This window comes from Mya arenaria, chromosome 2 (assembly GCF_026914265.1).
Source record: "Mya arenaria isolate MELC-2E11 chromosome 2, ASM2691426v1".
In the NCBI taxonomy this organism is placed as follows: domain Eukaryota; kingdom Metazoa; phylum Mollusca; class Bivalvia; order Myida; family Myidae; genus Mya; species Mya arenaria.
The window spans coordinates 45,369,483-45,396,968 of record NC_069123.1 but is presented as its reverse complement, the minus strand read 5'-3'; the positions used below and the strand labels follow the sequence as shown (position 1 = coordinate 45,396,968).

General features: G+C 38.9%; 2 protein-coding genes across 2 annotated transcripts; both read left to right on the top strand.

Annotated features, from left to right (window-relative positions):
- Nucleotides 1-1,938: 1,938 nt before the first annotated feature.
- LOC128225258 (WD repeat-containing protein 90-like) lies at nt 1,939-22,733 on the top strand. The gene is made up of 40 exons (XM_052935365.1): nt 1,939-2,054; nt 3,347-3,438; nt 3,604-3,916; nt 4,172-4,342; nt 4,784-4,975; nt 5,184-5,293; nt 6,205-6,354; nt 6,754-6,813; nt 6,928-6,996; nt 7,258-7,368; nt 7,662-7,807; nt 8,138-8,195; nt 8,641-8,759; nt 9,231-9,392; nt 9,800-9,924; nt 10,134-10,321; nt 10,620-10,784; nt 11,025-11,164; nt 11,422-11,552; nt 11,913-12,043; nt 13,220-13,384; nt 13,617-13,745; nt 13,960-14,087; nt 14,380-14,600; nt 14,893-15,017; nt 15,216-15,416; nt 15,577-15,679; nt 15,966-16,087; nt 17,005-17,161; nt 17,366-17,607; nt 17,940-18,087; nt 18,284-18,483; nt 18,635-18,724; nt 18,970-19,089; nt 19,556-19,766; nt 20,022-20,155; nt 20,375-20,548; nt 20,907-21,029; nt 21,618-21,702; nt 21,998-22,733. Exons 1-40 carry the CDS (start codon nt 2,045-2,047, stop codon nt 22,150-22,152), a joined length of 5,676 nt encoding a protein of 1,891 aa, XP_052791325.1. The 5' UTR covers nt 1,939-2,044; the 3' UTR covers nt 22,153-22,733.
- Nucleotides 22,734-24,216: 1,483 nt separating this feature from the next.
- Nucleotides 24,217-25,322, top strand: LOC128241518 (uncharacterized). Its single transcript, XM_052958486.1, has 3 exons — nt 24,217-24,344; nt 24,629-24,779; nt 25,072-25,322. Exons 1-3 carry the CDS (start codon nt 24,294-24,296, stop codon nt 25,236-25,238), a joined length of 369 nt encoding a protein of 122 aa, XP_052814446.1. The 5' UTR covers nt 24,217-24,293; the 3' UTR covers nt 25,239-25,322.
- The last annotated feature ends 2,164 nt before the right edge of the window (nt 25,323-27,486 follow it).

Sequence of the window (27,486 nt, the reverse complement as noted above, 5' to 3'; positions counted from 1 at the left end):
GTCTGTCGGTAGACCAAAGCTTGTCCGAGTAATAACTCAACAATTCCTTGATGTATGGTCATCAAACTTGACATGAAGATAGGGCCTGACCAGTATATGACCCCTATTGATTTTAGGGGTCATCGGGTCAAAGGTCAAGGTCACAATGACCTTAAATGGTAAAAGGATTATAAAGCTTGTCCGAGTGATAAATCAACAATGCCTAGACCTATGGACACCAAACATTACATGGAGGCTGGACCTGACCAGTAGATGATCCCTATTGATTTTAAGGGTCATCGGGTCAAAGGTCAAGGTCACAGTGACCTTAAATGATAAAAGGTTGTCCGATTGGTAATTTGACAATGCCTGCACCCATGGCCCTCAATCTTGACTTGTAGGTACGGTCTGAGCAGTAGATGACCCCTTTTGATTTTGGGGTTCATCGGGCTAAAAGTCTAGGTCACATTGACCTTGAATGATAAAAAGTTGTCCGAGTGATAACTCAACAATGCCTTCACCCATGACCCTAAAAATTGAATTGGAGGTTCGGCCTGACCAATAGATGATCCGTTTTGATTTTGGGGATCATCGAACCAAAGGTCATGGTCACATTGACCTTGAATAATTAAAGGTTGTCCGAGTGATAACTCAACAATGCCTGCACCCATGGCCCTCAAACTTGACTTGTTGTTTGGGCTTGACCAGTTGATGACCCCTATTTATATTGGGGGTCATCAGGTCAAAGGTAAAGGTCACAGTGACCTTGAAGGAAAACAGACAAATCCTGGACCTATGGACATCACACTTGACATGAAGGTTGGGCCTGACCAGTAGATGACCACTATTGATTCTGGGTTTCATCGGTCAAAGGTCAAGGTCACAGTGACCTTTAACCCGAAAAAGTTAACAAAGCTTCTCCAAGTGATATCTCAACAAAGCCTGGACCTATGATCATTAAACTTGACTAAGGGGTTGGGCCTGACCTGTAGATGACCCCTTTTAATTTTTGGGGTCATTGGGTCAAAGGTCAAGGTCACAGTGACTTTGAACGCAAAAAGCTTGTCTGTGTGATAACTTGAAACTGCCTGCACCCATGATCCTAAAATTTGACTTTGAGGTCCATGCATATTTAATTTAATTGTCCAAATAATCCTGACAACATGGCGCTCATGGGGGGGGGTATAATGTTTGACCAACATCTATTGTTTATCATACATTTGCTTTTGTTTTGAAAGTGTTTTTTTTTCTTTTTATTTGTCACTTAGTCCTCATATTTACTTTTATGTCTCCAATACCATGTGTTTTGCGCTGCTTTTTCCATTCAATTTGGCAGTTAGATTTTGTATCAATATTATTTGCATTTTTAGATTTTAGTTTAAACCACGGACCTATAATAAGGTCCCTGTGCTTGAACTATATTTTCAATAATAAAATTCAGACATAAGCATCTGAATAAGCTGGAAAACATTCTTGTATGTTTATAATGTATACTATATATATATATATAGTTAGAATTATTTATTAATAAACTTTTATTTAGTATGATATAACTTTATGTCTTAACTATTTTGGTTATATTATTTAATTTAAAATCTTTAGATTTTAATGCATATATCATTGTTAAGGTTCTGTCGAGGACCTATAAACCAAGGTGTATATGTCCGTGTTTTATTTTTGCACTATTGATATGTTATTTGATTTGTATTTTGTCGGAAATAGTTTTGACAGCTAATGTTGCAATTTATGTACAGTACTCGGGTTTATTTGACGATAATATGTGTTCTTGTTTCTGATATCTTGCGGAAGTTAATGCGTAGGATATTCATTCTCGTACACCAGAGTGAAAATGCGTTGCGTATCACAATTGTGAATGCCAATGAGAATATCTGGATAACAAAAATATTTTTAGTTGCAATCAAATCCCGGAAGTTTTCAATGCGCATGATTCTGTAAACAAACATGGCGGCAAAACCAAAACACAAATTTTGACAGATATATTTTGCGACACAACAAAACACTAATTACATATCAATACTTGTATTTGTCAATATCGTTTCACATTATGACTTCCCGTAAGTTACAATCGGAAACTAAACGTTTTGTGTCCAAATATGTGAAGAACCTTTAGCCACTAGTCAAGCTTGAACATGTTTCAATGTTGAATTAAGTGGGTGGGGTAAAACCAGTTATTTGACAAGTGAGTGAACTCGTTGATGACATCGTAAATAATCGTCGAACTTTTTTATCTCAATCAATATTTTAACTACGAATATGTTCAGCTTGATTTGGCTATATATTATTCTTAGTGTTTATACATTTCTTGTTGTCAATAGTTGAAGTCAAATAGGATGTTTCCAGTGTATTTAACAGTTGGTTTCTTATTTACATGCTTTAATTTCCACAATCATTTATTATCTTTATTTGATTTTCTAGTAAATAACATTGTCTTGACCATGAAGACTACACAATCATCATTTCAAGTGAATGTAGTGTGTGTGGGTTAGAACCAGCCGCCCGGTTAGCTCAGTTGGTTAGAGCGCCGTGCTAGTGTTCCGGCGGTCGTGGGTTCGAGCCCAACACCGGGCACACTTTCCTCCTAGGTTTACTTTACTGGTGGCAGTGGTAAACGGCAGGAGTGCCTCCGTTGGCCTAAAAGGTAAATGGGGGGAGGAGTGTAGTGTGTGTGGGTTAGAACCAGCCGCCCGGTTAGCTCAGTTGGTTAGAGCGCCATGCTAGTGTTCCGGCGGTCGTGGGTTCGAGCCCCACACCGGGCGCACTTTTCCTCCTCGGTTTACTTTATGAATTACAGAGGTTTAGTCAACTCCCCAGGTCAACAGTTGACTCAGCTATTTCTATATAGTAAATTGCTAAGATCTTTCATTACACGTATTAGGGATTTCATCAACTCCATTGTATATAAGTATTTCTCACATTGAATGGGGATAGCTAAACCAATGAGGTTAAGCAATGAATGACCCAAAACAGACAGAGTGGAATTGGTCGCTAATGTCACAATGTTAGTGAGATGTTAGTGTGTGATTGGTTTGTACGCTTTCTTTCAATTTGCCATCTAAGTAATTTTTGTCAATGCAATGACTTATGTTCGACCATTTCTTGGCACGAATCATGGCCTACATATCCAACAGCGTACATTGTTCTTCAGTTAGTAAGTTTCAATGCATTGTACACATCGATACCAAGTTTGTCAGTTTTCGACAATTTTCTCTTTTTTTTGCTATTTCATCATACGGAGTACAGCCCCTTTAAAACAGCCAGTTTAAGCCTGAAGTTCTCCTATGAACCTTACTTTATGTTTAAAATGAGTAATTCAACATGGTGAACATTCTTACTTCATTATTTCCAGTGTGGCAGCATCCTTACGTAAATGTGTTCAAACACTTTAATGTCTCATCATGGAAAAAGGCAACAAAGGAAGGGGAAGTCACTTCTGCGATGGTAAGAACTTCTTTCTATGTTGGAAAATTATGATGTAAGATTTTTTGGACATTCTATGATTTACATAATTTCAAAATAGTCAAACACTGTCAGTACAGATCACAGATACATGTAGGACAACTTGAAAAAAAGACTACTTTTACTTTACGATGTATTTTCACTCAGGACAAGGCAGTGAAGTCTACAGTGTTCAAGATCACAGGGTCAATCCCTGCTGGCAACTACATCCAGCTGCCAAAGACGAGCTCCCAATCCCTGGGACTGACAGGCCGTTATATGTACCTCCTCATCAGGCCTGTCCCCACCAAGTACTTTGTGGTTCATATAGATGTTGCAACCCAGGACAACCTTGTAGTGCGCATCTCCTTCTCCAATCTGTTCAAAGAGTTCAAGTCAACGTCCACATGGCTCCAGTTCCCCTTTGTTTGCAAAGCAACACGTGGAACAGTACATGCCATCACTGCCAGCACTGGCAAAGGTAACTGAGCTAGCTTCACTCACAAGAACTCTTATTTGACTTTCAGTGACAGTAAAGTATGTTTCTTTATTTTTCTTTCTTCGTATTTTCTCTTATCTGAAAACAGTCAGAGAGTATATGTTTCATTTTGGGATAAAGTAATTTTGATGAAAAACCATTGGTTTATTTGAGTAGATTTCTCAGCTCATATCATCTTATACTATGTTTGGTAACTTATATATATTATACATGATAAGATTTTAAATCATGTTACAGAGCAAAGTGGTCCTGCCCCGCTGTCGACACGATGGACAATTCTGTGCCTTGATTTCCAGTATATTCTGGCCATGTACCTGAATCGCAAGTATGCCTACATCAAGGGCGTTCGCCTGTGTGCCAACATGCATGTGAAGAACATGTTCACCAGTGATGAACAGTATGAACCAGGTAACAGAGTTTGGTTTGTTTTGTGCCCCAGGCATAATCAAATTTAATAGTTTGGTTATTGGTCAGTAAGTCCATAAGAATTATTTGTGGAAATCAAAGTTTTAGAATTGCTTATAGCTGTGGTCTTAAAATGTCTCTTTGTGAAAGAGGCAATCATACATCTTCATAATAATTTATATTCCCATTCTAAAACATGGCTGACATGTTCTCTATCCTGTATCCTATATCTGTGTGTAAAGATCAGGTATGATCAATTTAATAGGTCAGTAAGTCCATGAAAAATATTTGTTGAAATTAAAGTTTTAGCTTATAGCTATGGTCTAAGAAATGTCTCTTTTGAAAGAGGCAATCATACCGGTACATCTTCATATATTTCCAATTCTGAAACATGGCTGACATATTCTCAATCCTGTATCTATATACAAGTCCTTCACTCCTCAGGCCTAACGGTGGAGCAGGTGAAGCGTTCTGGGGGTCTGCAGGGGGTGTCTCCCCTCCCCCGTGAGATGGACTTTCCCCTCATGCGAGGGGACCGCTGGCATGATCACTATGACATGATAAAGTTTCCAGCGGAGGCTAGCAACAAACCTCATGACACAATACAGTCAACTACATCAGAACCCACCACTAAGGGTAGGTGTTTATTTTAATTTCTGAAAGCTATAAGTTATTATAAAACTCCTAAACCTCTCTATGACCAATTTCCCTTCGAGTTTATTCTTTCATGTTCACATTTGATTTGTTATGTTATTTCTGCATGGCTTTTTGTTAGCAGATATCCTAATGAAGATAACTTTATCTGTACCATAACCTTGTATGGACCGTATGTTGTGTATTGCAGCTGTGCGCCCGACTAGTAGTGGGCCTAGGCGTATTGAGGCTCGGAAGGTTGATGCCAGCAGGTGCTCCTCCAAGCATGTTTCCATGATCAATGACATCACTGCTGACAAGGTAACCTTGGCCACCACACAACCAGCTCTGGTTATGCATTTATGATAAATTTAAGACTTATTTCAAATTTTAAAGATTTTAAGAAGTTTTGAACAGTTCTTGCAATTTTAGCTTGATTATTTGGTTTTACTATTCTCCCAGATGTTGGTGTCTGTCTCCTGTTAAAGTTTGAGGGAAAGTTGGCATTTTTGCTTTAATATAACTCAGAACTTGAACAGATTTTTAACCCTGTTTGACTTTGTGATTATTAATTAGAATGAAAAATAAAAAAATGATTGAAATTGGGGTTGACACATTGTGACCAAACTTGGTATACAGGATGCGGCCCCTAGGTTCAAGTTCATTGTAATTAAAAAAAGAAAAAAAGGTTCACTTTAAACTGAATAACTTAACTTTAGTTTGGGTTGACATAGTGCAACCAAATTATATATAGGAAAAGTTTATGTGGATATTTCATTGGATTGCATTTTTAGCCTCTAGGGTCATGGTCGAAAGTCACTGTTACTTTAAACAGATTACCCTTTGGTAATGAAAAACTGAAGTTAGGGTCGACATTGTTTCCGAACTTGACATGTAGAAAGGGTTTAGGGAGAACTTCCATGGCATTGCATTTGGGCCCCTAGGGTCAAGGTCAAGGTCACCATTACTAAAAATAGAGAAAAAAACAGTTGAACTGAAGTTCATTAAAAACTGGTCTGACAGTCCAATGCGGCATTTCTTGTTTCCTTTTTTTTTCAATGATTTTTTATTGCTTTTGACAGGCATCATTATTGTATTGAATAGACAAAGACAAGGTGGCGTATAGTCGAACAGCTGTCCTAGGACAGCTTGTGGGTTGTTAAAGAGTGTCCAATTAATAGTTTTAACTATACTACATTGTTTTTGTACTAAGTACTATGCAAAAATTGCAGGGTTCCCGCCGCCGTGTGGTGACGTCAGAGCTGCCGATGGTTGGTGTAGAGGATGTTGATGTCACACGGGATGGATCAGGAGAAATACACGTATTTGCCCATCCTGACACTGGCCCCTCTCTCCACCAGGATAACACATCAACTGGAAAGGTAAGGCCGGGTGGTTTTAGGGGGTTCTGTGGCATATGAATGGCATCCTGATGTAGCATCCAGCGTATATACACTTAAAATGTTGGATGCATTTCTTAAAGTTTGACCAATTTTGTGATGCAAGCTTAGTCTTACGGCCCATATAATTTAATCAATGGGTGAATTTTTCAGAACTTTTGGAAGTTCAAAACGTTATTAACATCATCACTGCTAAATTTCAAACATTTACTGCTTTGGCAGTTTCATACATCACTAACGATGTTTAATATTTCTAACTAGAATTGAGACAACTGTTTCAGCTGTACTTGTTTTCTGCTCTATTGTATGCACTATTTTAGCCTCTATTTACACTGTATATGTTTCCTACGCTCCTGACGTTGTCATATCTGTCTAAATCAGAGTCGTGTAGAGAAGGTGGACAGGTCGGTGGACATTCCCCCAGTCAAGAAGTCATACAAGGTACGCTGGTCTTACACTGGTTTCTGTTATGCTAGATCTTAGTCTTAATTAACCTTCATTTGGTCTGCCTATAACCTTTGATATGATAATTTATGTTTAATGTCCTACTTGCAGGTGTTGGAGCCAGATCCGATCATGCGGCTGAAGAGAATCATTGGCTTTGGAGGCAGCTCATTCAGAGATGTAAGCTTCCTACTTATTATTATTGAATTATTACTTTTTACAAAGTATTTAAAGTGCATGGTCTAAAAGCATTGCCTTTGCATGTTCATAATTATTTGGTTGATGGTCTAAGTTTTGGAGGAAGTAATACTGGTGTTATATCTGGGTGTAGAAGATCTCATTGGGGCTCAACATTGTGCTATCAAAATGTTTAATTATGAACTTGTTTTCCACAATCATAAAAATATAAATGAAATATGTCTAAATTGCGATTTTCCCCAGGCACTGTGGACAGAGGACGGCCTATCTCTTGTGTACCCTTGTCACGCTGTGGTGGTCGCCATGAAAATCTCCAATGGTCACCAGCGTTTTTTTATTGGACACACAGACAAGGTAATCAATAGTTGATATTATACTTAAATACTGTATTGAAAAGGTTTAGGCATGAAGGGTCTCATACTTTATGCATACAACTTATTTGTGCCATGTACTTGGACAATGTTGTTAACATACTGAGTAGATACTACATAGTGAATTTAATATAATTTATTTATCATACTGTTCTTATTCCTATACCACCTAATGGATTTAAAGAACTGTTACTGTTTATTGGGTCTCTTGTTGTAATGATTAAAGATAGTAATATATACTTTTCCTACACTGATGTACTTTCTGTCTCTGTCCAGGTGTCGGCCATCAGCCTGAGTGGTGATGGTAGTTTACTGGCCAGTGGTCAGTCTGGCCCACTCAGTGTGGTAAGGGTGTGGACGATGGTCAGTGGAGAGTGTCTTGCCCTCTGTAAAACTCATGCACACTCACTCTCATGCCTCAGGTAAGATATATAGAGAATATCAGGTTAGTGCAGTGACTCAGGAATGTTTATTTGGCACGGGAAATTTGTGACAATGTTTCCATGCCATTTACATATATGGCAAAGCCCATAACTGTGGCTTTAATATTATTCCCCTTTATTGATAGAAAAGTCATGGCATATGACATTGTTACCTTGTAATACTGTATGAATGTACAGTCTTCTTCTTTTTTAAATTACTTAAATACATAAATGCCAAAACTCCAATATATCTTTTACACAACATCCTTCGTCAATCTTGTCTCCCTGCCTACTGTTCTGTCCAAGAGATGATTGTTTGTTGTTTTTCAGCTTTTCTCACAAAGGAAACCTGCTTTGTGGGGTGGGGAAAGACAGCCATGGCAAAAATGTAAGTTTCTTGATTATGATGACATTAGAATGTAGAACATTCCAGGGACATGTAATTTCAATCGATGAGGTATATCTTATTTAATGCAACTAATATATTGTACTTTTTTGCATAACTTTATATTTTAACATGATTGTGAAGACAGCTTTAAACTAATATATATCACACTTGAGTTGTTTCCTGCATAGAAACAAGTACTGGCGTCCGTTTTGAGCGACCAAGTAAGCATGCCAGATTGTAGAACCCACAACATCTTGGTGATCGACACCTTTACCACATGACCAATCTCATATGTAAGGGAAGGTAGATGTTTTTGCATGGATCAATTTACAGTTTTGCTGCAGCATACCCATTGTTGATGGCCCATATTAATGTTTGTGGTGGTTGACCATGCTGCCGGCTCCCTGCCCATATCTTACTATCTCCCAATATTTCCTTTTACCAGATGGTTGTTATCTGGAACACAAGCAAGGCGAGCAAGTCCCGCGAGGTGACTGTGATGGCGAAGGCACACACTGATGTTGACATCTCCAGGATGAGAGTGGCCGCCTTTGATGACACTAGGTAAAACTCTCCTGTACCTAATAAACGACTTGATACTTCAGTAACATGGATTGATGTTTTCAGTATAATTATTGAATTCAGTACGTAACTTTTTCTCCTATATGCTTGTGAAAATGGCATTCAAGCAATGAAACAAACTTTTTTCAATATTAATTATTTATGAATTTTCACCCATGCAATTAAATCTCGCTAACATGCTCTGTTATGCAGTCTGCTGATTTGTATAAACATAGCCAGCTCCAGAATCATTTTATAACATCTTAAGTACAAATAATTGGGATTGTAAGAATTGAAAAGAACATTTTAAGGATGAAAAAATATTTTGTTATGTTGTTTTAATACAATGACAATCTTTTTCTAGTACCGGTAAATAAAATCTGTCCAAGTATCAGGTTACAGCATGTGATGCATGAGGTTTGCATATAGCAATTTGTTCCTAAGACCTATGTGATTGCATGTTATATGTTGTAGGATGGTGTCATGTGGGCGGGACAATGTGCGACTGTGGCGAGTGAAGGAGGGCAGCCTGCGGTCGGCGCCCGTCAACCTTGGGGAGTACCACACGATGGAGTTCACTGATGTCGCCTTTCAGGCCGGCTACCACCCTGGCAAGGACCCAAATGACAGACTCGTGTATGTATTGGAAAACACTACTGTTATGATTGATGCTCGCATTTTCATGTTATTATGATTACTCCAAGAATATTGTCTTTATATCTTAAGGCCTACATAGATTGTAAGGTCATGGGTATATTTGTCATAAAGCAGATATTAAAAGATCAGCTCCAGTTTTTCAAAATGTTTTTATGTTAAGTCCATTATAACAGGATTAAGATAAGGTCACTATTTGCTTTTGGTATACTTTGCGTAAAAGACACATTTTTGAGAGTTTTGAAAGTTTAAAAGGATCTTTATGATATCGGTAATTATGACATACAATTTCTTGTTTAGTAAAAATCAAGTTTAAGTAAGAAATTTGGCTTAAGAAAATTTTTGTAGTTAAAAGTTTGCTTATCCTGTTTTGTCGCATGTCCCTGCAGGTACGCATGCAGCAGGTCTGGCCACATATTTGAGATTGATGTGAGGAAGGTGAGCGTGCAGCATGTGCGAAGACTTTTGCCCAACGAGGCTCGCTCGGACAAGGACAAACAGACATTCAGATCAGGTGAGAAAAAAACACCAGATATGCACAGTGCAATTAGTTATAATGTTACTTATGCAATACAATCAGGCCTCACTGCATTGATTCCATCTTTGAAAATTAAGCTTTTAATTTGTAAACGCTAAATTTCAAGCATTAAATATCAACATTTGAGAAGTTTTCTGATGATCTGCCATTATAGACATCTGTACCATGCAAATATTACTGTACAGGTCCAGGCTTAGCCATCAACACAATGGCAATCAACGAGACATTCTGTGTGACGGGTTCAGATGACGGCTTCATGCGCCTGTGGCCCCTGGACTTTGCGCACGTGTACTTGGAGGCCGAGCATGAAGGCCCTGTCACGGCGGTGGGCTTCTCTGCTGATGGGCTTCAAATAGTAGCAGGCACTGCTCTGGTATGCTTGACGATGTAATTGTTGAAATTTAGCTTTTAACTTCTTCAATATCTCCCTGTTAAATCTGGAACTACGCCATTTTACTATGTTATAGCTTCTTTGTTTTATATTGAAGCAGAACTTATAAAATCAAATGAATTAGCAAATTGACCAACTGCCCTGATTAGAGTCACTCTGTCAAAAATGGTTAAATATAATTTTTCAAAGTTTTATCTCTTCATGTAATTGTTAGACATTCCAGTGTAATATTATGCTAATATACATGAATAAACATTTCAATCTACATGTGTGTACACAGGGTAACTTGGGTATGTTGGACATCACCTCCCGCGGCTACACAACCTTGATGCGCTCCCATGTAGGCCGTATACGCAGTGTGGCGGTTGACCCATACAGAAAACACATCGCCACTGTCTCCGAGGACAACACTATACGTGTCTGGGACTCTGAGACACTACAACAGGTCAGAACAACTCAGATTCGTTGCTTTTACAACATTCAGGCTTTTATCTTAATTTTGTAAAGCAAAACAAGCATTTGTTTTCATTTGCTCAGGGCAGTTTATAAACAAGCAATGTAAAAAAATTATGATGTTAAGCTTTGCTTAAGTATCTTGTATAAAAAAATATAGTCGTTTGACAGTTACCAGTAAATTGTTTGTTTGTTAACAACTTAGTTCAGATTCTAAGTGTTTGTGTTTCAGCTTTATGACTTCAGTGCCCCGAATGAGTGCCCATGCACTATCAGTTACCATCCCAGCAGGCAGATCTTCGCCTGTGGCTTTGAGAATGGTGTGGTCCGAGTGTTCAACGTACAGACCACATCCATGCTGGCAGAACACAAGTATGGCAGGTTTTGTTGTTCTTAAGTAATTGTTAATGTTATTAATTGATCTTGATAGTTTTACAGATTTCAAACATCAGTACCAAAGGAATGAACAGTCTCTAAGTAAATACAATATCTATAACTAAAAGGACATATAGAAGGCTCAATTTGTATATTGAATATTATCAGCATGAGGCAATTAACATGTGATTGAATTCTTTTAGCTTTTGTAGTTTTATCACTCAAGCGTACCTAGTCCTTGCCCTTTGTTTCAGGCAGCATCGTGGTAAGGTGACCGGTCTGGCGTTCAACCCCAACGGTGACTTCCTGTACAGCTCATGTTCCCTCGGCTCACTTGCATCTTACGACACTTCTGCAGAAAACTACCCACTACTCAGACTCCTCGGTAAAATGTTATCTTTTTTGTTTTGAAACAATTTACAATCATTTCAATGTCTATTAATAAAGGCCTTGCATTAGGTTCAATTATACCCCCTTCGAAGGAGCAGGGGTCCATGCTTTGAACATGTCAGTATGTCAGTTCTCAAATTGGTAGGGAGGATGGTTATTACAAGCAGATTACCCCAATTATTTTAAGGTCAAAGGTTACAGTCATGGTGACCTAGAACACAAAAAGCCTGACCCTTTGACATAGAGCATTATTTTTTTATGGTGTTTATGATACACATAATTATTTACCTGACTGATATGTTTTTTATGATCCTTTTATATACATAAAGTTAATGTTTTTCATTCTCGAACCCAGGAAATACAACATCCCGGGGAGAGCAGTATTGCCCTGACGCTCTGGCCGTGAGCCCAGATGGACGAAGGGTGGCCTTCATTGGCCCCACAGAGTACACCGTTACTGTGGTTGACTCTAAAACACTAGATGAGGTAGGCAACAGTTGTACTTAATTTACATTTCATTTCTTTAATCATTATTTAAATTAGAAAGTCATCAAATACCTTACTTGGTGGAGCTTCTTGTTATACCCCCACAAATGAAGTTTGAGGGGGTATATAGGATTGAGCTTGTCGGTCGGTCTGTCGGTCGGTCGGTCTGTCGGTTTTCATGGTTTCCGGACGATAACTCATGAAAGGCTAGACAGATTTGAAAAATTTTTGGTACACAGGTGTAACATCAGAAGATACAGGTCAAGTTTGATATTGGGCCTGGTGGGGCCAAGGTCAAGGTCACTGTTACTAAAAATAGAAAAATGGTTTCCGGACGATAACTCATGAAAGGCTTGACAGATTTGAACATTTTTTGGTACACAGGTGTAACATCAGAAGATACAGGTCAAGTTCGATAGATCCTTCAAAAACTAAATGAGCAAATATTTACCTTAAAAGTAATTGACAGTTGGAAAGATGAACAAACAAAACAAATCCAGCACGCTTCATTTGAACCAGATGCCAGTGGAATACCAGCAGAACTTAAGTATGGCATATTTGCCACAGTAGTGCTTACTACAAATATTGACCTGTCAGATGGACTTGTTAATTCGGCTACAGGAACAGTCCCGGGATTTATTCCCAAGTGGATAAGGATGCATTCAAGCCCAAATATGTACTTGTAAAATTTGATGATGATCGTGTTGGAAGAAAAGCTCCTGAATGCTCTAGATGTCTTATTCCAGAAGAGATCAGCTAGAGCATCAGCTAGTTTTTCTTGTCAGCAGTGTAACTTCTAAATTACTCAACAGATTTAAATAAAACAATACATGCATGATAAAAGAAGATGCAGTGTGCAGTAACCTTGGAGTTATGGCCTCTTTTCAAAGGAATGGTTTGCCATTCCTGTGTCCAGGCGGCATTTGGGGGTATTCGTCAATCCTGTGACAGCTCTAGTTTCACTTGTTGATAAAAGATGCACTTTTTTAAAGTCTATTTATCTTCAGTGTGACCATTTGACTTTTTTTTAAGTCTGTTTATATTCAGTGTGACCATGCAAACTGGTGTTTTTGGAAGGAAAATCCCACATTTATCGTTGAATTTAAAAAAAAAAGATGTCACTCTAGATGCATATTGAGGACGTTGTCATATTCATAGCAAGCTTATGTATTGTAGACCATGCGGCTAGATGTATCTGGGGCAGGGCAAGGCGGGCGTGGACGGGTGGACACGGCGGCCCGACTCTACTATGCCCCAGTCACCCTCAACCATCTTCTTGTGGTCACTGCCAACAACAGGCTCCTTAAGTTTGACTCCCGGGACGGTCGCATCCTTGCGGAGGTAGGAAACTTTGTCCTGTTCTTTATGTATTCCGGGTCAAACTTGAATAAGGAATTCTTAAACACTGATCGTTCAATCAATTTTTAGCTGTATAAATGAAAGAATCAGACATAGTTAACATGTTAAATTGTATTCAAGATGAAAATGAGGTTGGAAGTATTAATTTTTAAATGTACAATTATTCAGAACTATTAAAACATATCTAAACTATCTTTCTCCGTCATTTCAACAGATAGAGCATGTGCATAAGAACAGTTGTTCGTCACTGGCGTTGACAGAAAATGGCCACTACCTAGCCACTGGGGGAGACAAAACCATCAAGATTTGGGACTACAACATGAAACATGATGTCAACTTCCAGGTAGGTGTCACTGTCTGGATGGAAGAATGTTTGGTAGACCAGTTCTGAAATCTTTAATGAACATGTAGTTTTCAATTAAATTTCATCAGATTGATCTCATAGGTAAACATGAATTTGCTTTTAATGTAGCCCTGAGATAAATGCTTAATAGATAAACAATCAATATATCTTAAATTATTGTTAACCAAAGTTGTACCCTCTCATCTATGTGCAGGTGTTTATCGGTCACTCGGAGAATGTGTCCCGTATTGTGTTTACGCCAGACAGCAAGAGCCTTCTGAGTGTTGGGGAGGCCCTCTACCTCTGGGACTTCCTCGCATACAGACCACCGTCTCCCGCAAGGTGAGCGATGTTTACAGTCTTATCTGGCTTTAATAACATTGTATTTTTATTTTTGTGTGATAAGAAAACATAAACATGTTGAAATTTAAGAATGTGTCAGATCTTTTAAAAAAAAAAAGTTACAGCTATACTTGTGTAATTGTGGAGGTTCAAGCCTTTCAGTTATATGAAGTATACTGCATAAATGTATGCAAATAGAATTGAAGTTTGTAAAAGTGTAAGATCTTTATTAAAAGATAAAGATGTATGCAGTCTCTAGATTTGTTGCAGATATGTGTATGTATGTTTGCAGTGGGCGTGAGTACCGAGAGAAAGACTTCCTAACGGGTAACACAGACAAACCCATGAGTGTTACCTTCCAAAGCCCGAGATCAAGATCAGGTCGGAGCCCACGGGCAGGTAGAGAGAGGTCTTTCCTTGAGTCACCGCCTCACTCACCCCTACGGCCCAAGGGTGGAGATTCTCCTGGCAGGATTGGGGACCTGAGCTCCATTCAAAGAGATCCATATGAAGGTATTAATTGTCATGTGTAATTTATATTTCTTCAAAGGAAGCAGTGTTTACCCCCTATCATTTCAGTAATACTTTTTTCATTGATTTAATGAAAAATCATGGTAAAAGATAATTCTTCAAAATGGTTTTGTTACTTAAATGTTCGTAGGATCAACACTGCAATTCATATCTTTGTAATATCTTTAAGTTTAGGTTTAAAAAAAAATCGTCATCAATGAATAGGGGATATAAAAACAGCATAATTACTTTGCCTTAGTTAATGAATGCAATTACATTTGATTTGCTTTACCAGACGAGGTAGAGTCTGTCATATCAGAGCGAGACACCGTACTGGCTGCAGCCCCAGGGTCAGGCATCAGACGGAGAACCCCACAGTCTGCCCTGAACGGCTCCTACACTCCGGACACTGATGAACCGGTGAGGCCCACACATGAACAACAGCTTAACAGTATTTTGTGCACTTTATACTTTCATGAAGAACATTCTAAGTTTAAGTTGTTATGTTTTATACAGGGTACAAAGTAAATTTTATGTTTCCACAGGTTATTAAACTTTGCATTTATCTTAATCTAAAATTAAAATGCTATGATTGATAATGTATCTTTCTGGGTTCAGGATGAGGAGAGTGAGCCAGTCAGCTCTGGTCATTTCGGGGGTCCCCAGATGATGAAGCACTCGGCCCCAGTCCCCAGACCCTCCAAGAAAGCTGCCCCTGCTGGCCTCACCCCAAGGCAAAAGGGGGCCAACACTGAGATTGTCAAACCCCGTGCTGCCAAACACTTTCAACAGCGGGAGAAGAAACATGGCATGGCTCAGGTAAATCAATCATATCCATGATGGTCTGCAATCAAACACAACAAGTCCTTTTAGCAATGTCTTTATACTGTACTTTTTAAGTTTGATTTTTAAATAAAAGCAGTGATGTTTCCTGCTTGCACTTTCGTTGTTTCCTCACTTGCACCTTTGTTTATTTCAGCGCCGCTACACAGCCCCACCCAACCAGGCAGGTGTACGGCTCCGCTCTGTGATTGGCTACAACGGAAACGCCAGGAATAACATGGTCTGGCATCCTGATACAGGTATCATGTCCAACATACAGATGGTCTACTTTGGAAATGGTGTAATAAGCCTGGTATCTTAAACTTGCAAGGGTCTTTTATACAAGAAGAATGAATGGTCCTATCAGTCTGGACTTTGTTTACAGTTAACAAATGATTTTCAGTAACAATTTATTTTATTGTATATACTGTTACCGGTACATTTAAACAAACATATTTAAATTATATCTTACATGAACAATAAAGTTGCAGGTCTGTTGTTTCAATCTTGAATGTCACTGTATATGGTTCAAACTTGATGTTGCAGGCTTGTTTGTGTACAGCAGCGGTAACACTGTGATTGTGGAGGACCTGACCACCAATGCCCAGCGTCACTTGGCTGGCCATGTGGAGGAGATCTCCACACTTGCATTGCAACACGACTGTCAGGTATGTTCTGAAATGGCTGTACTAACATTCAGGCCAGCATCCTGGGCTTGGCACCTTATGCTTAGCTTCACCTGGCCAGCCATGTAAGAAAGATCTCTACTCACGCTTTGCAACACGACTGTCATGTATGTGCTGTACAAAAATTCAGGATAGAACCATCATCTTATCCAATAAAGCTAAGCAACACCTGGCTGACCGTGTAAAAAAGATCTTCCATTATAGCAGGGTCATGTACACAGTCATGCTGGTGTAAACATCTACACTGTATATATACATAACTAGACATTATTGTTGCTATTTTTCACAATTTATCTCTAAAAAAAGAACCAAGGTTTCGTGAAAAAAATGGTATGATATTGGATTATTGCATGCAAAGACTGCATGAACAGAAGCGTATATCACAATGTTGCTGTAAGCTTGACATGATGAACTGATCTAATTATTACAGCACTTTTGAATACTGAAATTTTGCTATAAAGCAACCACAGATTTACAATTAGACAAACTCAAAATCCATTATGCATATGATGCACTTTAAATCTGATTACTTTCAAATGTTCATGAAATGCTGTCAGTATAAATTGAAATCAAGTATTCTAAGCTTTGTTAACTTTTGAGTTATAAAAAGATCAATAACACAATATTTTTTATAAAATTTGAACTGCATGGCAAATTTAATATATGGATACATAAACATGCACTATTACATTAGTTTATTTTTCTAGATGTTGAATTCCAATCTTACCAGTACATGTACCTTCAATAAATAAAGTTATTAAGCAAGTAAACAGTACTATGGTAAGGTTTGATGTACATTGTATAAAAATACAGGTGATGACCAACCTTTTGGACCTTTTTGTTTTTAATTCCATATCACAAATTGATTGCAGAGTAATTAGTTGCTTGTGATGTTTCAGGTGTTGGCATCGGCCAGCGGTAGTTTTGAACTGAGTGGGAGTCAGATCTGTATCTGGGACCTGCAGGCCATGGTTTGTAAGAAGGTGCTCTCCCACCACGAATATGATGTCGTCTGCCTCGCATACTCCCGTGATGACAAGTTCCTAGTCTCTGTTGGTATGGCCAGTTACATAAATTACACATGTAAAATGATTTTTTTCATTTGACTTTTCATTAAAGGCTAGGAAAATTTGACAGTGACATTTTATACTTGATCCCCATAAAGCTGAATGTCTTTTTGTAGTATTTGTTAAGGAAACAATGGCCTTAGACAGACACTTATTTTAAGATAGACATAGAATGTTGTAATCATTACGCTAGGTGACTACCGAGACTGTACCATCGTGATCTGGAGCACCCAGAGCTACTGTATCCTGACCACGTCAAAGGCAGCCTCCCCGATCCACGATATCTGCTGGGACCCATACACAGTGAACGAATTTGCATCAGTCGGCCAGAACGGAACGGTGCTCTTCTGGCTGCTAGATGAGACCACATCCAACATCGGCCTCAATGTGCACGAGGCTGACGTGCCTGATGACCTACTCTATACCAAGGCCACTGTAAGAATGGTTGGACTAAATCTCTAGTATTTAAAACTGTTAGCTAGTGATAAAGTATACACTACATCTAGGAAGTTTAATAGAAACATAAAATACTTTTCAAAAAATCCAAAGACAATATGCTTTTGAAGGATATCTGTGTAAGAACAAAGCAGGTATATTAAAGAACAAAAACGGTTTATTTAAGAACAAAACAGATATATTAAAGAACAAAACAGGTTTATTTAAGAACAAAACAGGTTTATTTAAGAACAAAGCAGGTTTATTTAAGAACAAAGTTCTTTAAAGTGTTTCATATTATAAAATGGCAAGATATACTTTATTGTTTGCAGGGCAGTCGTGAATGTGTAGAGTTCACATGCCTGGCGTATGCCGGAGACAGCACACTGTACACAGGCACAAACACAGGAAAGGTTGCAGCCTGGGACACCAACAATAACACCTGCTTTATACACTGGGAGGCTGAAAATGTAGAGATAGGTAGGTGTAAAATTTGGGAAATAAAGAACTTTGAAGACCCTTGTGTTATCAAAGCAAGGTATAAGTGTAAAAACTGTATTCTATGAATATGCAAAAATATTCTGTCTTCTTTTCTATATTTCTCATGCATGTAAGTATGATATCTTATCATAGTTTGAGAGTATTTTAGTACAGTTACAATTGTTTCCCCATGCAGGTGTGATAGTGTGTCGAGGTAGTCTGCTGTTGACGGGTGGGGTTGGGAGGAGCCTGAGGGTGTGGTCTGTGGTTGGTGTCGGGGAGATGCGTCTCCCTGGGGAGCAGTACAATGTGCGTACCAGTGGCCTCACCATGGAGGATGAGATGAACACAGATGGCGCCATCGTCTCTGCCTCCTTTGACGACGCTATGGACATGGTGAGGCAACGCTCAGTTATGAAGTAGGTTTCAATTAGTTCTGGAACAAGTTTTAGAATTAAACAAACAGATGAGGAGAAAAATTAGCATGAAAGCACTTATGTACGCCCATATGACAGCTTAGTTATTCTGGTGCTTGTTGGTATTTCAGGGCATTGTTGGGACATCTGCTGGCACCCTGTGGTACATTAACTGGACAGAGAGGACAAGTATAAGACTTGTGTCCAGTCATATGAGCAGGGTAAGTGAAACAATTCACCAGATGCATCCTTCTATGGTTTACACTTACTTTTAATATAAATATCTTTGAATTAAAGAAGTAAATTTTGATGAACTTGTGTTATGTTTTTTGCTTCTTAAATTCTATAATGTAGTGATATATTTACTGGTAGTGTTGTTTTGTGAATCTATAAACAACACTGAATTAAATAATATGAGAGACAAGTTGTTGTTAGTTTATCATCATTTTCCCTTATGTTTGTGCAGGTGAATGGCCTGTCCCTGTGTAACAGTGAGCTACTGGCATCCTGTGCGGATGACGGGAGTTTGCGGGTCTGGGCTCTTAAGGACCGGGAACAGGCACTGCAGTTTCAGGTCAAAGACCAGGTAAAGACATCGAGCTACTGTAGCCATGTAATGGCCTTGTAGATGTTTATTGTTGAAATTTGTTTTTCCTACTAAAATTAAGTTTAGTTACTTGGCCAGTCAGAGAATAAAGATTTTAGGATTTGATAAAATACAACTACAATAATTATGTACTTTTGAAGATATTAAGTAATTCTTGTATTGTTTGAGGCTGTTATTGTTTATTAATAAATACATTGTGTGCATATTGTTTATATGTATTAGCGAGACAATGAGATTTTCTGCTCTAAAAGTGTCAACTCTAAATGGCCCTGACCAATAAACAAATACACAAGAAATTCGACCCATGTTGTCACACCAGTGCTATAAACGGGGTGCACAGTAGGGAATTATCATGCCAAACATTCCTTAAACTAGGCTTATAAGTAATTCTTGTATTGTTTGATGCTGTTGGTATATTATATGCTGTGAATTTCCCTCCTTGTAGGCATGTACATGCCTCAGTTTCGCACCAAGCAGCCAGAACAACTTGGAATATCGGCGACAAGATGCTCCAGCCCGTCCGGGGGTGTTGCCCAACATTGTGGCTGGGTATAGTGACGGCACGGTGCGCATGTTTGATGTCAACAAGGTGGAGATGATCCTCAAGATGCATCCACATGCCGTTGCTGTCACAGCCATTAGTTTTTCATCTGATGGTATGAAAATCATTGTGGAAAACTTGACACAGGAATATTATTACTCATAATTTTATGATGCTGTCCTGAATTTTACATTTTTTTTAATAGTAAAAAAAGGACTATTTTTGAATCATCATTGGACTTTTGATAAAATCGTTGTGTCAGATAAGTTTAACATTAACATGAAGGTCATCTAAAACTCAATCTCTTTAAATTGGTTTCCACTTTCTGTTTTGACATTGTTTTGATTTCTCACACTTGTCATCTCTGAAGGTTCTATGATCCTGTCTGGTGGGAGTGACGGGCTGATAGCGGTGAGCAGTCCCACCACGGGGGTCACCGTAAGGGTTATTGGGGATCACAAGGGGGCCCCCATCACAAACATTGATGTCACCAACAAGGCCCAGGTATTCAGACTTAGTTTACATGAGCTGTCTTCTTCAAAAAGTTATAAACAGTGTGACATTAACTACATGTGTCTTTAACCAACATAAGGATCTTGAACCGAATATAATATACTGATGAGCCTATAGATAAAAGTGTATTGAACTCATTCTTTCATTTAGATATTTTGTGTTGTTCACATTCCCCTTAAACATAATATTCACGCTTTTCTGTGTACCCAGGACCAGGATGTGGGCGTATCAGCACCATTGTTGTGGCTTGCGACGAGTGCTGACCGGCGTGTCAGTGTGTGGTCTGCAGACTGGTCCAAGGACTTCTGTGAGCTGGTAGACTGGCTCACTTTCCCGGCCCCAGCATTCGGGCCAGACGGGAATATGCTGCCCAAGGAGAACAAGGTAAACACTTCATAGTCACACAAATTTACACTGTTGGTGTTTGGCAAACACTCACTATTGGTATTACATAATCGGGAGAACTTTGTGTACTGAGGACGTCTTCTTGTATCCAACTATTTAATGATCGATTGCAGTGTTTTATAGTATTATATGAATTCAAATTTAAACAATTTTAATTGATAAAAATGATATATTTGAGAATTTGAAAGTACAAGTATATATGTAGGACATGGTCAAAGTTTTTGTGCTACCATATAAAAGTTGTTTCAGATTACTTTCTTACTTGAAATAAATCTGTGTGTTAGGTATCAAAGTGTGATCATTATGAAAGCTTAAAGTAAGCGGTTGTTCTTTGCAGGCAATGTACCAGAAGCTTCCCCCGAGTATTGCCAAGTTCAGCCCAGAGGAACCGGATATGGTCGTGTACACGGGCTATGGCATGCAAAAAAACTTACAGTTCTACAGTCTGTCACAGAGAAAGGTACAGCAGGAGTGGTTATCTGAAATTGAGTTTGAGATTATGCAATAATCTAAACATTATATATATTACAACCATTGTAAGTTATGATAACTTATACAAAGTCACTTACATTGGTGTTGTGGGGTAAACCAATGTACCAGTAGAAAACCTTCTTGTCTGGTTTGGTGACCACGAACCAAACTCGCAGTGCGCCAAGGCTGGGAATCAAACCCAAGTTGCCCTGGTGAGAACTGAATGTGCTAACCACTGGGCTAACCGGACAACCTTAATGCAATTAAATTATAAGAGAATATAGGGAATGTTATGTTAGTCAGTTGTATCACTTATTGTTACTTGGGTAAATTCCATATCGAATGAGACAGATGGTCGAATGTATGTTTAAGCCATCAACTAGGAATGCTTCAGTCCCACAGCTAACTAACATAGTATTTCTTTTATTTCACACCGGAAAATTACAATAGTTTTCTTTAAACAAGCCTTTAAATTGAGACTTTACATACTAACTCAGGTATGAAATAAAAACGAGATTATTTTTATTCTGTTTCCTTTATGACTACCAGATGTTTTTAATGTGTGTTATTCCTGCAGGTTATACGCACCTTGCCGCTGACCCACTGGTGTCAGAGCCTTGACCTTGTCCTAGACTGCCCACTCATCGCCATAGGAACAAATGGTAGGTCACCTTCACAACCTGATGATTGTCTTCGGTAGCGGTGACAGTATTGTCACAGAGTTCAATAAATTCATTTTGAAAATGGAGTATATATACCTGTATTACAAACTCTTTAAAGGATGAAACATATAGAAAATAATGATTTTATTACTGTATAACATTAGGATCTCAATCAAGCAAATACACAAAGAAACTCTACTGTTTAGCATATAAATGATTAGATGGACATTGTGCTTTCTGTTTGAAGTATGTATTGAATGCCATGTAGACTACATGCCTTGTTGTGTTTCCCTAGAGCGTCTACTGAAGTTGTTGGATTACTATGAGGGCAGTTTTCAGGACTTCATCGGCCACAATGACCGCGTCCAGGCCGTCAAGTTCTCCCCTGATGGCAAGCACCTGTTCTCCGCCTCACATTCTGAAATCTTCATCTGGGATGTCATGTTATGAGAACAATTGTGTGTGTTAAATAACATAAGGAAAAGGAACTTTTAGGTTAATGAGAGATTTGATTACTCCTGGAAGTCCGTCCAGATATTTGTGAAAGTCTTTGTATAGGAGGCTATGAACACTTACAGATATTCGTTAATGTGTGATGCATGCTCTAATGTATAGGCTTGACATGTTAGATATAGGTCTGGACTGGAGCAACACTGCCACTACATCTAGCTTTTAAATACCTACCGTATTCAGTGTTTATACTGAACTTCTTGAGGCAGTTGGGTCTTGATTTGTATCATTTTGATTACTGAATCTTAACCTCAAAGAATCGGTCTATTTATGTAAAATGGATGGGTTTTTTTGTACATATGTGTCCGTATTTATTTACTAGTAATGTATTTTATTGCTAATTTAAATGCTGGGCTAGACATGTTTTATACATATCTGTGATAGTTTTGTTGCCAGCGTTTTTCTAATTACATGTACCTTGATCTGAAGTCATTCTGTTGCATTTTGAAAATAATCTGACATACTTAACGTTAGTTGTGATAGCATGCTCAGATGCTGTATCATTAAATGTATATACATGTATTAATTTATTTATTCTTTATTGACCAATGAAATCCAAATAATATTTAACCCTTAATGAAGATAACATTTATTAAAGAACAAAATAGCGAATGAAGTTTTTTCTGCGTTAGTTACATAAAGTGTCAATTTCCAATTAAAGTACTGATGCAACCTTTTTCAAATATTTAGCTGGATATATCGAAAAACTGATGTACCTTTGTAAAGACACATATTTGATACGCATATCAAGTTTTACTGGCATGTGGATTCTGAACTAGTCTGTCACAAGCGGTGCGTCTTAAAGAACGCGGTTTAACAAAAGGTGTTGTTCTAAAGTTAATTAATTTGATGAAACACCATGAGAAGTACATATGGTTACGTCATCGAGCTGTTCAATGAATATGACCATTTTTGAGAGATTCGAGCAATTCCGTTATCATAGCAACGACAATATCACAGCTTGTACACAAAGATGTATCTGCCGGCGCGAGTTTTACATATCCCCATCAAATATCTAATTAGGGAATCGCTTTTGCATATATATCAGAACACGTATTTTCAAGAAGGAACCACAGTAAATTGTGGCCTTACAATAGTACTACCACTAGAATAACATTACCATAGTGTGCATAATATAAACCCGTCATAGCGTATTCGCCCATCTAGGAAAGGCGCGATCATACACGTGTGTCCTTTTTGCAACAAAGAGATAGTCAATTTGTGTCGCCCCGAGCGTAGTGACGGGACGTACTTATAGGTTTCAATTTAAGAGGCCGATTGATGTGAAGTCAATGCAGACTGTACACGTGTATGAGCCCGTCCGTTAGTAGCAAGTTCCACGTGGATACGTCAAAGAAGACGTCCCGTCGCTGACGATGGCAGTCGGCTCTCTTGATGTGTTAAGTCAAAAGACAGGCGTTTTTTTCGGCGGAGCAAGAGCCAGGATCATTTAATGCTCCAAAATTTACGCACAGTAGTATAATATGGTTAATATAAATAAATACCATTCCATAATTCTACCTGTCTGTATTCTAAGAACGATGTGCATATCAAAAATGTGTTCATTGAGCTACATAATAAAGCCTTCTATTGTCTTGGCTGTGGAGTCATTTGTGTTATCGGCATACACAACCTGTGTTGGGCGCTGTTGGCCTGTCCTCGCGGTGCCACAGCGTACAATCTTATCATATCTCAACAGCCCATTAAATCTTGTTCCTAATGATGGACAGTGAAATGAGGTTGGCATTAGCGAACTCGTAATTACACCATACCTGAACCTATTTCTACTATACCGGACGTGTAATTGTTAAAGTACATGCACGTATAAATAATATCTTAAGTAGACTGAACTGGCTTCGACACAAACGTTGGTTCAAACAACGCGACAGGCGGCATAGGTCGTGATCTGGGAGTATCGCTTGCAAACAACATACTTTGAATTGAATGACGTCGAAGTCTAAGGGGCCTACTGTAAAATTAAGGTCCTAGATTTTGAAATCTGTCGCTGATAAGAGGCAAGTGTGGTCCCTTTATAAACCACATAAGCCAGCCGTTAGGCCAATCACCACATAGTTGCCACCATGAAGACACTGATTCTTATTGCTGCCTTGATCGGAGTATCGTTTGCCGCCGTAAGTTATTCCGCTCTTTTACATGTTACTCGGATTTTGTACTATTTGAAGGGCCAAGTAAACGGGAGATCATTATTCAACATCACGATTAAAAATATGTTGGCTGGTTTAATAGGCGTCGTTGTCAGCGGCATCGATTGTAAAATGTGTTCTTCCCGAAATACAGACTTACGTCCTTCAATCGTAGTAATGTTGGTAGTATATCCAGAAATGCTGGTTCAAGGAATACAACAATCCTCGATATGTTTTTTTTGAACCGCATGATGATACGCTGCGTGTTTCAGTCGACGGCCAAGCCCGATGTTGAGTGTATGAGCGATACGGACTGCGCGGACTTGGAGTGTTGTTACAAGAAGCACGAGTACCTCGTGGTCAGCCGCCAGACGTTCGAGGGCTACCCTCTCCCACATTCACAGGACCTAGCACACACAAAGGGTAATTACTTCCCCTTATAATGAAAGTCGATATTATAATATTGATACAACGTAACACACACGCACGCACGCACGCACGCACGCACGCACGCGCACGCACGCACGCACGCACACACACACACACACACACACACACACTTGCAATAATGCATTATGAGTCATATTCAATAACTAGATAATTTATTTAATATTTAGGAGCATAAAGACATAAACCAAATTGTTGAAAGATATATGAAAGGAAAAGTTGTTTGTAACTGTAATTTTTACCACCACCCTGTGTCTCATTCGTGCAGGAGTGTGTCAGTCGTACCACAACACGGGTGACTCGTGCACACCGTACGACCAACGCAACGGCTACTGCAGCTGTAACACGAAACGCGGCGAGTACTGCATGGCCTCCATGAACGGAGACGTCCACAGCTACCAGTGCCAGGCCGGTATGCTCGCCTCCAGGAAGTAAACACGCTACCTTCTTATATCTTGTGATAACATCAAGCGTTGAACTAGTTATACATCACCTTGAAAAATAAACTAATTAAGAGTTTCGATGTGTTGTTTTTTATGCACGATATAGAATGAACAATCTCCATTCGTCACGTTAGTTCGTTCACCCGTTAACTCGACATGCAGCTATAATGCTGTTGCTACGTGTTATATAAAATGTTGTAAGCTCAAAGGTTAAGATCACAATTGGAGGCCAATGCCGCTCAATGGGTGTTTACTAGTCAGAAGTTCGAGTCTCAATAGATAACGTTGATGCTAAAATTATGATTTAAATCAAACATGGCAGAACTGTATAGAACAATGTGGTATGTCGAACGTAATATATGTATGCTCTCAGATCAAAAATCAAGGTCACATCATGGAGGTGTGCTGTCAGATCAAAAGTCAATGTCACACCATGGAGGTTTTCTCTCAGATCAAAAGTCAACGTCACACCATGAAGGTTTTCTCTCAGACCAAAAGTCAAGGTCACACCATGCAGGTGTGCTCTCAGATCAAAAGTCAATGTCACACCATGGAGGTTTTCTCTCAGATCAAAAGTCAAGGTCACACCATGGATGTTTGCTCTCTGATCAAAAGTCAATGTCACATCATGCAGGTGTGCTCTCAGATCAAAAGTCAATGTCACACCATGGAGGTTTTCTCTCAGATCAAAAGTCAATGTCACACCATGGAAGTTTGCTCTCTGATCAAAAGTCAAGGTCACACCATGGAGGTTTGCTCTCAGATCAAAAGTCAAGGTCACACCATGCAGGTGTGCTCTCAGATCAAAAGTCAATGTCACGCCATGGAAGTTTGCTCTCTGATCAAAATGTCAAGGTCACACCATGGAGGTTTTCTCTCAGATCAAAAGTCAAGGTCACACCATGGAGGTTTGCTCTCAGATCAAAAGTCAATGTCACATCATGCAGGTGCGCTCTCAGATCAAAAGTCAAGGTCACGTCATGGAGGTTTTCTCTCAGATCAAAAGTCAAGGTCACGTCATGAAGCTGTGCTCTCAGATCAAAAGTCAAGGTCACATCATGCAGGTGTGCTCTCAGATCAAAAGTCAAGGTCAAACATGGAGGTTTGCTCTCAGATCAAAGGTCAAGGTCACATCGTTGAGTGTGATTTTTTTATTTCGTAGTAATGCTTTTTGTGTCCCGTTTAGTATATACCAATATTATAGAGTATTATATATATATATATGGAGAGTGCCATGGGAAGGTGTGCCAAGCAAAGCTGTGACACTTGTTATCAGCTCTTTCAAGGTAATGCTTGGAGGTCAATGCAATCCAATGAACTGCTTCGTGTCGCCATCACCTTATAACGTTCTTATTACTATGAATGGGATTAAAATAAAACAATTTCAGACGCGTCCTACCGTATCGCACTGTTTGAAGATGGTTCGCAATTGCAACTCGAACTCAATGCCAATCTTTCAAACTTCTCAGAAGTGCAGTGTTTAAATGGATCTACAATGTAGCTGTTAAATATCACACGGGTAGGTTCATGCGGTCTCATTTCTGGCCCCGAAATTTCTCAAAAAGAAAAGAAAAAAGCCACTGAGGTGATTGAAACATACGTTAAGACAAACTATAAACCTGAAATAATGCAAAATGAATTCTTCTATTTACTCTTGCACCCATTAATCAAGATTTGTACGAAAAAATAGTTATGGATTGTAAAAATGGCGTTTTATTGCCATTCATTATGAATTTAGAATGGGTTTTCTTTCCCTAGTGGCCGCCTCCTTCACAATCATTCCTACTTTGCCTGATTTTAGTGTTTCACATACTAAGTATGCGATTTTAGTTTTTTTGATGGTAAGATATCCGGCCACGTTCATTTGTTAAATTCACGAAGACGTCAAAGCAATGTAAAAAGGTTACCATTTACACCATTACTGCAGTACATTGGTTTCAAGCACCAAATAGTTACATTTATTTTTGGCGAATTTGCGGGGTTGAAATGAGCCTTCATGAACAATCCCCTTTGTAAACTATTATACCCACGAACTCATGAACATTGTTACCAAGTCAATTTGAGATATAGGATACAATCTATTAAGTTAGGCAGCGGACTACAGTTTCCACAATGTTCACCTGCCCGCCATGGGTTGTGGTCTTATGTTGTGGAGGAAACTGGAATGCCTGGAGAAAACCCACTTGTACAGCTTGGTGACCATTATCAAAATTCACATGCGCCCAGGCTGGGAATCGAAC